The sequence below is a fragment of the Cynara cardunculus genome, assembly GCF_001531365.2.
Source record: "Cynara cardunculus var. scolymus isolate 2C chromosome LG 12, CcrdV1, whole genome shotgun sequence".
Classification (NCBI taxonomy): Eukaryota; Viridiplantae; Streptophyta; class Magnoliopsida; order Asterales; family Asteraceae; genus Cynara; species Cynara cardunculus.
Window position 1 is genome coordinate 6,615,289 of NC_037539.1, and position 12,356 is coordinate 6,627,644.

The 12,356-nt window shown below is 33.1% G+C and overlaps 1 protein-coding gene across 2 annotated transcripts; it reads right to left on the reverse strand.

Moving 5' to 3' along the window:
• Positions 1-967: 967 nt before the first annotated feature.
• LOC112523057 lies at positions 968-8,707 on the reverse strand. Of its 2 annotated transcripts, XM_025132495.1 has the most exons (9): positions 8,457-8,707; positions 6,040-6,120; positions 5,836-5,943; positions 5,438-5,497; positions 5,133-5,342; positions 3,026-3,144; positions 2,659-2,756; positions 1,483-1,607; positions 968-1,397 (listed from the first exon to the last, which is right to left on the reverse strand). In XM_025132495.1, the coding sequence occupies exons 1-9, from the start codon at positions 8,661-8,663 to the stop codon at positions 1,236-1,238; spliced, it is 1,170 nt and encodes a 389-aa protein (XP_024988263.1). In that variant the 5' UTR covers positions 8,664-8,707; the 3' UTR covers positions 968-1,235. The 2 variants fall into 2 exon arrangements, with proteins under 2 accessions (XP_024988263.1, XP_024988262.1); XM_025132494.1 differs by having other exon boundaries at positions 5,836-6,120.
• Positions 8,708-12,356: the final 3,649 nt, after the last annotated feature.

Below are 12,356 nucleotides of genomic sequence, written 5' to 3' on the forward strand. Positions count from 1 at the left end.
ATCAGCAGCCCGATGAATTTTCAATGTGGTTTCTTCAATATTCTAAGACTTGATTCAAAATGTTTTCCGAAATACATTGAGAAAATTAGAATTAGTAAAAGGGGCAATGCCTCTGAAAAGACAGATTGCTCATCTTTTATCGCTCGGAGACATAAAACAAAAATTCGTATGAACTCATTCTATCTCAATCAACGACATGAACCTACCATCTTGGAAATCAAGGGGAAGATCGTGATAACACCAAAGTCATAGGGTCCGTTTATTAGCAACTTAACGAGCTTAATAAGACTCACAGCTTATTCGATCAGCTATACATGACTGTTTAGTAGTAATTTAATGACATAAAAAATGATTTATTCAGTAAACTTCTTAAAGAAACTTTATGCAAAAAACCAAGTTTTTTTTTTTCCAAATCTACCCCTCCCAATCAAAAAATACATTTCTTCCATATGTGTAAAAACTCTCCCAATCAAAAATTTTCTAAATTTATGCAAATAGATTAATCTACACAGACAATTTTATTGATACAGGACTTGATGAAAAACCAACCAAACGGTCCCGTAATCCGATAATGTGTGCATAGATATAATGATGTTCACATTTCCAAGGGCTGACATATGTCCAGTACTGGAAGGTCAAGGAAGTTGGTGACACAATTGACACAGGGAGCCGACAACCGATCACCGAAGCCCGAAGGTGAAAGGCGGCCGTAACTATAATGATCCTTGGGTTGTGAGTTCAAGCCTTCCTAACGAGTTATGTGAATTACCAAAACCAGACAAACCAACTATATCCCACCTGAGGTGGAAGCAGACCTTCCGACCTCTAATAAGTTTTGAAAAAATTAGTAGAAATCAAAGCCCCGGCTAATCTTCACGAACAAAGGCATGAACAGGGTGCCAATCGGCTTAAACAAATACGAACCCAAGAGCTCTAATGAAATGACATGCTCTATGTAAACAACATCAAACAAAGAGGAGTTACCATATACACTATTTACAACGATATGATCATCAAAACGTCTATCTTGTGTTCGTTAACAAATATTACAAACGTACATCTGGATGCTCCATGTAAAAAACACCTTGGTATAAAGGTGTGGCGTCATATAATTCCCTTTGCAGTTGCCACAAGAGGTTCTTGATCGCTATATGTATATACAGGGAAAAAGACCAGACTGACATCACCAGACCAGACCAAGAACCCGGTTCACGAGGTTCAGAAGTACATGTTAGTTACCAAGGATCGGTGTTGTTATATAAAGAACTTGCGATGGATGAAGGTCTAATATTATCGTCTTCCATCAAGATGAGGTTAAGCCGAATTATTAACTTTTCTACAGCATCGTCCTCCAGTTTTCTCAAGGAATCTTGTAACTGTTTCATGGTGGTAGATTTCTGCCACAAACTTTCTTGCGGTTAAAATAGGCAATTAAAGATTGATTTAGTTAGCGATTGGCGACTAGTAGTATGGCGAGTGTACCTCTGTATCCTGATATAACTTGAGGTATTGCAATGATTCTTTGTAAAATCCACAGTGATAAAGGAGAACGCCATAATCTCGTAATTCCATTGAATCGGCTTCTAGAATAATGAGTCGCTCGCATGCTATCCAAGGAAAAAAGAAACACGCCAATGAAGAATTTATCAGATCAAGCTTGTTTTCCTTTTGTTTCAAAGGTTGAACTGGAGCAAGCATGTGAAAGATGAGTATAGATGAAGCATTATAATGTGGAGCCAAGATCAAACGAGAAAGGCGGTCAAATTTGCAAGAAGGCGAGAAGTTTCAAGATCACATGTGATTTTAGAGCAAAATCACATGTGATACAACAAGGCGACTTGGTCGCCAAGGGTCGCGGGAAAGGTCTCCTGCTACGGGCTGGTCAACGCAACATGTCAGTATCACATGTGATTACGTGTTCAGTATCACATGTCATTACGTGTTTTGCATCACATGTGATCTTAGAACTTCTAGCAGATTGACCTCCTTCTCATTTGATACTGCCTCTTATAATGTGACCCTCTTTAAGGTGGGTCCTTTGGTTAAATGACCCTCTACCAAGTTTTTTATTTAATTCATGACCTTATAACAGGTTTGAGAATGTCAGTCTTTAACAGAAAGATGTCATTTCCATACACAAGAATGCCTAGGAATCTGTCAGAAAGTCATGGATTTAAAAAAGCACTTGCCAGGTGGTCATTTAGCTAAATAATCCCTTTAAGGTACTACCATCAAATCTTTATCAATGAATCATCCTAGTTTGGATACAGAAGAAAACTGGACCATAGACAAATGAACCAAATGGATAGCAAGCAGTATGCACCAACTTTAGCTATTCAAACCCAAATCCAAGTAAATCTGAATGGAAAACCAAGATTTATATATTCATAAACATAGGAGCAGGTTCATTTGAGAACCGTGAGAACCAATTATTCATGATGAATGTCATGATAGATATTCGTGATGAATATCATGAATAATGAAAATGCATGAATATCACGATGAATAATATTCACGAGTATTTAGGTATATTCATCATAAATAGTTGGTTCTCACGGTTCCAAACTATTCACGGTTCTTAAACGAACTTTCCCTTGTAAACACATGTTCAAAATTACATCAATTCATCAGTGGCAGGAGAAAACAGAAACCACATACCAGACAGTGCACGCCTTATATCCCCAAACCGTACGCTGGTCCAAACTCCACGTTCTAGCCTATGCCTAGCAGCCTTTGCAGATGCAAGCTGCAAGCCACTGTAGTAGACAAAACACAGGGTTGATGAGTGTAGAAAAGGAGGTGTGGAGAAGCCATCTTATGATGAAACTTGAATCCATATCTAAGATGGGTTATTTAGGAAAATAACATTTTGGCAGATTCTTATTAGATGCATGACCTTTTGGTGTATTTTAAATCATTTAAAATCTATCAGAAGGTCATGCATTCAAATAACCTTTTGGTTATTCTCCTAAACAACCCGAGAACCTAAGATAGAGTAGAGGCTGCATAACGATAAGTTAAGGACCTTTTGTCAACATCAGCTGATCTATCGGAGCAGTAAGCAGCCTCTGCTGCTCTTAGAAATGGACTTCTACTTTGATCAAGTTGAAATGGCCAGAAAGCATTCTTCAAATCTCTCAAGATCTACACACAAAGTTAAACATTATATATTCCTATTCTCAAGTGTGGCATGTAAGGACAAAGCCATGGCCCATGGCCCAATCCCAACTTTTTGTTGACCCAAAATTAGCAAAAGATAGGTAAAAGATAGTACAAAGAAACAAACAAAAGTGCTCCACATTGGAGATAAACCCTGAAGTTTCTCAAAAGCACTGTTTGAGTTTTGGAAAAGTCTTGTCAATTAGAGTGCTCCATTGCATCACAAGAGGTCAATTGACCTTCAGCCACGCACCATCTGGTACTAAGTACCACACCTATGAAAACCGTTTGACTGAACTTACGTATCTATCTTATTATCTCTAACTTAACTTATTGCTACTTAATACTGATACGTTCTTGGAAGATACCTACTCCTTTCCCAATAACAACTGCAGTCAATGGAAAAATGGCATTAAAAGGAAGTGAAAACTCGTCATGTACACTATTATGCAAACATGTTTTAACTGAATAGTACCAGAAAGATATCAATAAACTGCATGACTGCCTCCAACCTCACATGAACGAGTAAAAACATAGGTGTATTGAGTTCATTTGCCGTATATAAATATTTTATACATAAAAAAAGAGTAAAACCATTACTTCTACACAACCCTTGATATTTAATCAAACACCTATAATCCATCATCATTTAAGACGTAGGTCTTTGTCCTAATATAAAAGATATGTTAGGGTACGTGGAAACCCTATGAAAATCTCTCTAAAAGAATTTGGGGGGGGGGGGGAGATTCCACATATATACAGGTTTTGAAGTATTCCACATATATTTTGTACACTATTCCACATTTATATACAGCAAATACACACACACACACACACTCCTCACCTTTGCTGAGGTTTGAACCCTTGACCTCCGGGGAGGCTAGGATTTACGGGTAACACGGATACCATTGGGCCAATGACCCTTTGGTGTATATACAGGTTTTGATGGTCAGTGTCTAACCGATGTGGGATTCCAACATGTCCCTTCAAACAAAGATGAAATAGTGTGTCGAGTCCCTAAGTGGTGCTAGACCCCAACTCTGATACCATGTTAGGATATGTGGAAGCCCTTTGAATCTCCCTTATAAAGAGGAGGAAGGTTGCAACTTCCAATATATATACAGGTTTTTATGGTCCATGTCTAGCTGATCAGGACTGCAACAAGATTAAAAGAATTACATAACCCAGGAAAGGAATGAAAAAGAAACTAAAAAGGCTATGTAGATATTGCAGATTTAGTTGAACTACAATTCACCAGGTACTGGAGTAAAAAATATTGGTAGATTCAGGCTCAGCTACTGCCTCCAAACTCGAAAACTCAAGGTTGTGCATGGCTGACCAAAAGCTCGAGCTCCAGTTTTATTCATCTATGCTTGGTTTCTATGTGGTCATACAGGCTCGTATAAGCACTAGACTAGGTTGCCTCTATGTTCATATGGCCTGGTAGAAACTTACAATAAGCGCTTTATAAAAATCACAAGCGGATTTCTCAGTTGGTAGGTTAAAAAATTACACCAAGTCGTTCATATAGGCTCAACTTGCTCTCTGCTGAGCTCGAGCGATACTAGGTTCCTGATCAGCTTTAGTTAGACGAATACAGTTAGCTTGGCTTGGGCTCAAACAAGGCAGAGGTTGCCATTTTTTTGACAAGCTAGCTCACAAGTCTGTCGCAAAGGTACATCCTGCCACACACCTATCAATAACCTGAGAATTTAAATTCAACGACTATAAAAACAAAACAAAACAAAAACTTTGCCGATCCCTCTTTAAGAATTTATATCACAAAAACTGCCTAACAATAACAATATGATGCTTCAAATATTGAAAGATTACCTAACATCTGACTACATCATTTACTAATTGTACCATTGACATACTTGGTTGAAAGTGCAGAATTAGAAAAAATAAAAACAAAACAGAAATTAGTAGATGAACCTGCAGGTGAATATCTCAACATAAAAGACAGGAGCCACCTTCAGTAACAGGGATTCCGTTGTCACGATTTGTTGCTGATCAGACTCTGTAGTTTTCTGCTTAATATAGCCTCTAGGAGAACCATAAGAATCATTATGGGAAGAAATCTCAACATCAAAATTGAGGAGACCCCACAAACGTAGCATTTTCAGGATCTCAGAATAGATCAGTGAAAGCATAGACATTGAGCCTACACGATGAGTCAGAACCTGAGAAGAAAATAATCACATAATAATGCTTTAGCGTTTCACAGAAATCAGTAAAAATACTTCGTAATTTTTTTCAAAGAAAGAAGTCTTCCTACTGAATGAAGATAAACTGCTCGTTGCTCCAACTGATTGCTTGAGTTGGTCCGTCGAAAACCCTAAATAAAATCAAACAATAAAAGAAGTATATCAAGATTGACATTAATATTTCAAGCCCTTTTGACATGGAAACATATCACGTAATGTCCACTATCTACTACTAAACACATTTTAAATTTCATAATCTTTTCATGCTTCACTGTGCAGGAAGAAGCTAATTTCTTAGCAAAATATTTGAATATGGATCATATATTTCTTAGCAAAATATTTGATTTTTATGTTCCTTCAAGATTTTATTTACCTAGGAGATGGTGAAGATCTTATAAAAAATAAATTAAGTTTGTGAAGGAAAGATCTTTAACTTTCAGCATAATTGAGATAATAGAGATGGAAATACCTTGTCAACATACATGTATCTCTCTAGGCACTCCAGAAAATTATCAGGAGATGATCTAAATGATGAATGGTAGCGTGAGCAATAACCCCTAGAAAGACCATCCAATCTCTGCATAAAAGCATCCACGGGAAGTGGTACAGAAGAATGAGAAATGAGTGAATCATCCTCTGCTGCTATGTGAAGGGCGGTTTTCCCTAAGTCAACCTCTCCGTTGATGATTATGCTTGTTTCCCTCTCTATATCAGACAACTTCCTGATTTGTGAGAAGAACCCCTCCCTTGCTTTCTGTTGGCAGTACAACACATTAACACATATATTAACCAATCAGTGAAACCAGCAGAAATGTGTCACCCTGAAAAACAAAATTACGAAAATGACTATCAAGAAGGACAACAGGGCACCCATTATATTGTAACAACATACAACGCAGCAGTTGCCTCACCTACCAGGATAAAGCCAATAAATGATTCAATCCAGTTGGAAAATCTGGGCAGTAACTTTAGCAAAATTACTACTTAGGAAACTTGTCATAATCATTATGTGCGTATTTATGTCTACTATTTACTATTTAGAACAAATATACCAAGGATAGGAAACTATTCAACAACTTCTATAAATACTTTTTCGTATCCCACTGTATAAATGGTTTGTGCTCAACTATATTCAATAAGAAGCAGATTGTTGAGTTCATTCCTCTTTTCATGGTATCAGAGCCTACATGACTTTCTTTCAAATATCCTTCTTGGCCTTCATTGTCAGCTTCTTTGACTCTTTGAACTTCCTTGAGATCGTTGCCTTCATTGCTTTTTTTCCTCCCATAATCCTCATAAGACGCCTTTTATCCTTTCCCTTATGTTCTCATATTTTTCTTCACCCATGACTTGGTAAAGGTTGTTGATACTTCATTGTTCTGTCTTTAAAACAGGGCCATACCTGCCACTGGTTGAACTCAATCGTTATTCCTTTTCTTACTTCTGCAGCTAGTGCTATTGAAATCGCCTCATTCGGTATGGCAAATTCTCCTTCCCATGTATCTGTAATCATATGGGGTTATATTCCACAGTTAGTCCTAAAAGGAAGTCATATATTCGTCTTCCTCAACAAACCTCTTCACAATGGCTGCATCTAATCTGAATGCATTAATAGTGATCCATCTCCTGCCATAAACCTTTTATTGATATTGGAATACTCACGAATTTTTCAGCTCCATGCTTTGTGGGTGAGATTTGCCTTTGATCTCATAAGTGTATGAACCTTTCAATAAGTTAGTTCGACAAGGTCCCGTATTTCCTTAGCCATGCTTAGGCAATACAAGTGTCACTGTTGCGAAGTCTATACAAATGTTGACTTTGCAGGATCCATAGTCGACATGAGATCTGTCGGCCTATTACACAATCTTAGGTGGTAACCAAATTACATAGAGGTATAAGAGGTGGAGGCAAAGTATTGAATTCGAGAAATAACACTTTGAATTTGTGAATTCTTATGGATGAGAATATCGAAGAACTCAATAGGTTAAATGGCAAGGCCCACTCAGACTCTAGTGTGCCAACAAATCAACTATTAACATTGATTGCACAAAACACACACAGGTGGATAGTCACTTTATCAAGGAAAGCAAAACGCCCATGGCAGCTCTCAAAAAGATAGGAGAGGAGTGTGTGTCATATTTAGAATCAAATAAGTTACATATCATAGGAAATCAGACAATGGTTCTAGAACTTTTCCTAATCTTGTATTGTTGAAGTCATTTTATCCGGTTGGATGTAATTTCAATTCAAGAGAAACAGATGATTCATTTCTCTTCTCAATAACCAGGGTCGTTGGTTGGATACAAAACCCCAAGCGTATATAATCTGAACATACTGTAGCCTGGTTTTCATATGATCAAAAGTCGGCTTGGTAAATAATATTAATGGTTTTTCTCAAGAGTGAAAACCCACATCCATGTTAATCAGCAAGCCAATGATTAAGGTAAGTGTCTCAATCTAACATGTAAACCATAAAGATAAAAACGGATAGATCAGAAAATGCATCAGATGAACATTCTAAAAAACACAAGCATTCCTCTATCTCTGAATAACCAAACGGATGTAATATATCTCATTAACACTAATTACATAAAATAAAACAATCATATATTTGAATTCTTTGCGCAAAAAGTTGATTACCAGCAATCCTAACCAGCCTCACACCCTCACCCAATGTGACGCCGTGAGGGGTATTTTTTGGCTCACTCATCGGCTTAGGCTAGCGGGACAGGGATTGAACCCGAGACCTGTCGTATTTAGATAGAAGTCACCATCCCCTTTGCGAGCTGCATGCGAAAGGCTCAGATATTTGAACTCTTAACTCTCGAGAATCGAGCAAATTAGAACTTCCTTAATACATATGAACTTATTAGTTAAAATCTTTATCAACAATCTTCCGTATTACTTATTATGTTCACCATACATGCATTCCCTTGAGAACCGTTACCTAAAATAAATCCCGTACGAACAGATTTCTCAAACATAATATAATATCATTATGAAGAAGTGAATAGCAAGTCAAATTAGGCTTTATAATATGATAAAAACAAACAAAAGGAACAGAAGATCGAATTGACACAAAGGAAATACCCTAGCATAGGTGGTGTTGAATCCAGAAGAATCGAGAGCATCATGGAGTACAAATTTGAGGTCTTTCGGTTGTCTGAAATGAGATCGGCACACCGCACCACCTCCAGAAGTAGCCGGTGAAGTTGAGAATTCCATAGCAAGTGAGGATGAAGACGATGAAAGAAGAAAAGTACCCAAAATCCATGGAGAAGCTGCCACTCCACTCATTTCTTACTTGGCTATTGCCTACGAAACTAGAGTGCAAAATATCTGAGAAACTTCCAAAAGTCTTTCCTCCTTCAGGTTACAAATAGCAATTGGCGGTGTTTGGGATGGCTTCTAAACAAGATATTGATATTTGGGAATGATATCAGTCACAAGCACTATTGAATAATTAGATAAATAGTTTATATCAATGACAATTTGGTAATTAAAAGTTTTTAAAAAAATCAAACTATTTTAACTTATAATAAGTTGATAAGATTTTTTTATTTTTAAAGAATAAGTTGTTTCAAATAAACAATCTCAAACACCCCCTAGATAGTACTTGTTCCTATACTTTTTATTTTATATGTTTCTGAAACAAAAAAATATAAGTAATATTTTTTTTTGAGAATTAAAGTTAACACTAATGAGATAAATTGAATTGATTTTTTTCTACGATCAATGGTCCAAATTTCTTCTCACAATTTTCACATATACTTTTATTCTCATATGATCCTTCGTCTTAAATCTTATAACACATGATGCAACAGTATTTACGTTTTATAATTTTTTTTCCTGATTCTAACATGATAAGTCATAGAGAGAGACGTGAAATCATGTGAAATAACAGTTATGATGAGAAAATTTCGAAGTCTGTAGATTGGTTGACTTTCTGAGCCAACTTCATATACCATCGACTACATTTAACCATCGTCAACTACTTTAATCTTCATATTTATCATCATTTATGATCATTATCACAAACTTTTATATACGTTTAAATTTTTTTTATCATAATAGTTAAAAGTTGATAAAATGTTATCTTTTTACATTCTCATCATAACTCTTTTTTTTATAAAAACCCAATCATTTAATAAAAACTAGAAGGGTATTCGCACAATGAAGCGAGATATATATCGATTTTACTGTTATAATTTATTATTTGTTTCCGTCGATGTTATAATACAATTTTATGTGTTTTTAATAAAATAATAATGATTTTATTTTTGAATAAAATATAAATTTGAAACTATAATAAAAAAATTTGAAAAAAAATATATGAATGTTAATATCAAATCAACTATTTAAAAGTTCTCATTTTTTTATGTAATTTCTTTAATTTATTTTTTTATTATAATTGAATTTAAGTTTAATAATGAAATAATTTATTTTTGGTTTAATAATATAACATTTTATAAATATAATAATTAAGTATTCTGTTAGAACTTATTAATTATTGTAATCATATTTTAGAATTTTTATATTTAAAATAAGATGTTTATCATGTATTTGATTATGTTTATCTGCAGTTAGTTACACGAATTTAGATATGAAGCTGTAATAAGTTGTACGTACGCACAATCTATTTGTAATCTTGAATTTTAAGTAACATACATTGATAAACAATACTTTATATATAAAAAATTAGTTTTAAGAATTTTTATTAAATATTTTATAATATAATATAGATAAGCTAAACAAGTATAGATACATAGTTTCAGCCACGTGTTACCCCTTATTTTTTGGGCCAGTAGTTAAAGAAAAGTTCAAAGGGCATTAAAGTCATTGTATATCCATATTCTAACAGCATAAGTTTTTTATAAATAAAAAATGCTTTGTATAAATAACTCACTTTTTAGTTTTCGACCCCCTCAGTCATTACGAATTTATATTATGAGCCAAATACATATAAATCGAATATATTATAAAACAAATATATATTAATTAGTATTTTAATTTCTAGTATTTAATTAAAATATATATAAAATAACACATAATACATAAATTCTCAAATTTATTATAATTTAATAGATTGTTAAAAGAAGGTTTTTCTGTTAAATTATATTTATATATAAGGGGGTATTTGGGATTGCTTATAAAAATAACTTATTGACTTATTTCGGTGTGACACCGGTAATAAACATTTTTTAGTGTTTGGATAAATAACTAATACCGATGCAAAACCGGTGATAAGAAGTTTTTGAATAAGTTAAACTTTTCTGACTTATAATAAGTTGATAAGTGCTTTTGTAGAAAAGTATAAGGGGTTGTTTACCTAAATGCTTACTCGGTAAGTGTTTACCTACAAGAGTCAACACTATAATTTATTTTGATGAGTAAGATTTTAGTACATCAAAACGTATTGAATGCAACAATTTACCAGGTAAGCACTTACCTGAGTAAGAGTCGTAATCTTCACTTACCGGTAAGACTCTCCATCATTCTCATCGCTCTTACCCGGTAAGATTCTTGGCCTTTGTCATGTCCATCCGATAAGGAAATTTATTCGGTAAGCACTTATCGAGTACGCGTTTAGTAAACGGCCCCCTAAGTTGTTTCAAATAAACAATCCCAAACACCCCTAAATATTGAAGTTATAGTTTTTAAGTTAATAACAAAAATAAATTCACAAACATATCATATTTTTACATGGTAATGTTTACATATAGATATAGCAGTGAACATTTTAAAATACACATTTTAATGTTTTTTTAATTTAATAATATAAGTGTCTAATTAAATAGAATAAAATAATTGTTTTTTTTTATAATTAGTAATATATTCGTGTGCGATGTCGCATAAATCATTTTGATTATGAAGTCGAGAACTCAAAACGACGATCTTGTTTTACGTACATATAGTATGATTAAATACAAAATTACAATGTTGAACTCGTTTTGAAGGCATTCACGAGACGATTATAATTGGTATAATTTGTAAAAAAAGAAACGTTATTTTAAGGGTTTTTAGTTGATATACGATTATTTATGTTAACTAGAAGGGTACTCGTGCAATGCAGCGAGATACATCTTGATTTTAATATTTCACTTTATTCTTTATCTCAGTCGATGTTATAGTATGGTCTTATGTGATTTCGAAAAAAACGATAATGTTTTTATTTTTAAATAAAATATAAAATTGAAGATATCATAAAGATTTGACAAAAATATTTCGATATTAGTATCAAATTAATTATTTAAAATTCTTATTTTTTGTGTAATTTTTTAATTCAATTTTTCACTATAATTTAATTTATGGTCAATAACGAAGTAATTTATATTTTGTTTAATAATATAATTTTCTTATAAAGATAATAATTAATTATTTTGTTAGAATTCGATAATTATCCTAATTATATTTTAGATTTTATATATTTTAAAATGAGATGTTTATCAAACATGGAGCTTTAATAAGTTGTACTTATGCATAATTTATTTGTAATCTTGAATTTTAAGTAATATGCATCAATATATAGTACTTTACGCATAAAAAATGGTTTTTAAGAATTTTTGTCAAATGTTTTAAAATATAGCAAATTTTATAATTTTCAAACCTATAGATAATTCAAATTATAATAGTAACTAAATAATATACATGTATTGAAATTGTTGAAATCAAATAAATTTGTTATATTATTTTAAATATATATATACATATATATATCTATACTATATTATAAAATATTTGACAAAAACTCTTAAAAATGATTTTTTATGCATGAAGTACTGTTTATTGATGCATATTACTTAAAATTTAAGATTACAAGTAAATTGTGCGTAATTACAACTTATTAAAGCTCCATACTTGAATTTGTCTAACTAATTACAGATAAACATAATCAAATATTTGATAAACATCTCATTTTAAATATAAAAAATCTAAAATATAATTAGGATAATAATTGATAACTAACATAATACTTAGTTATTACCTTTA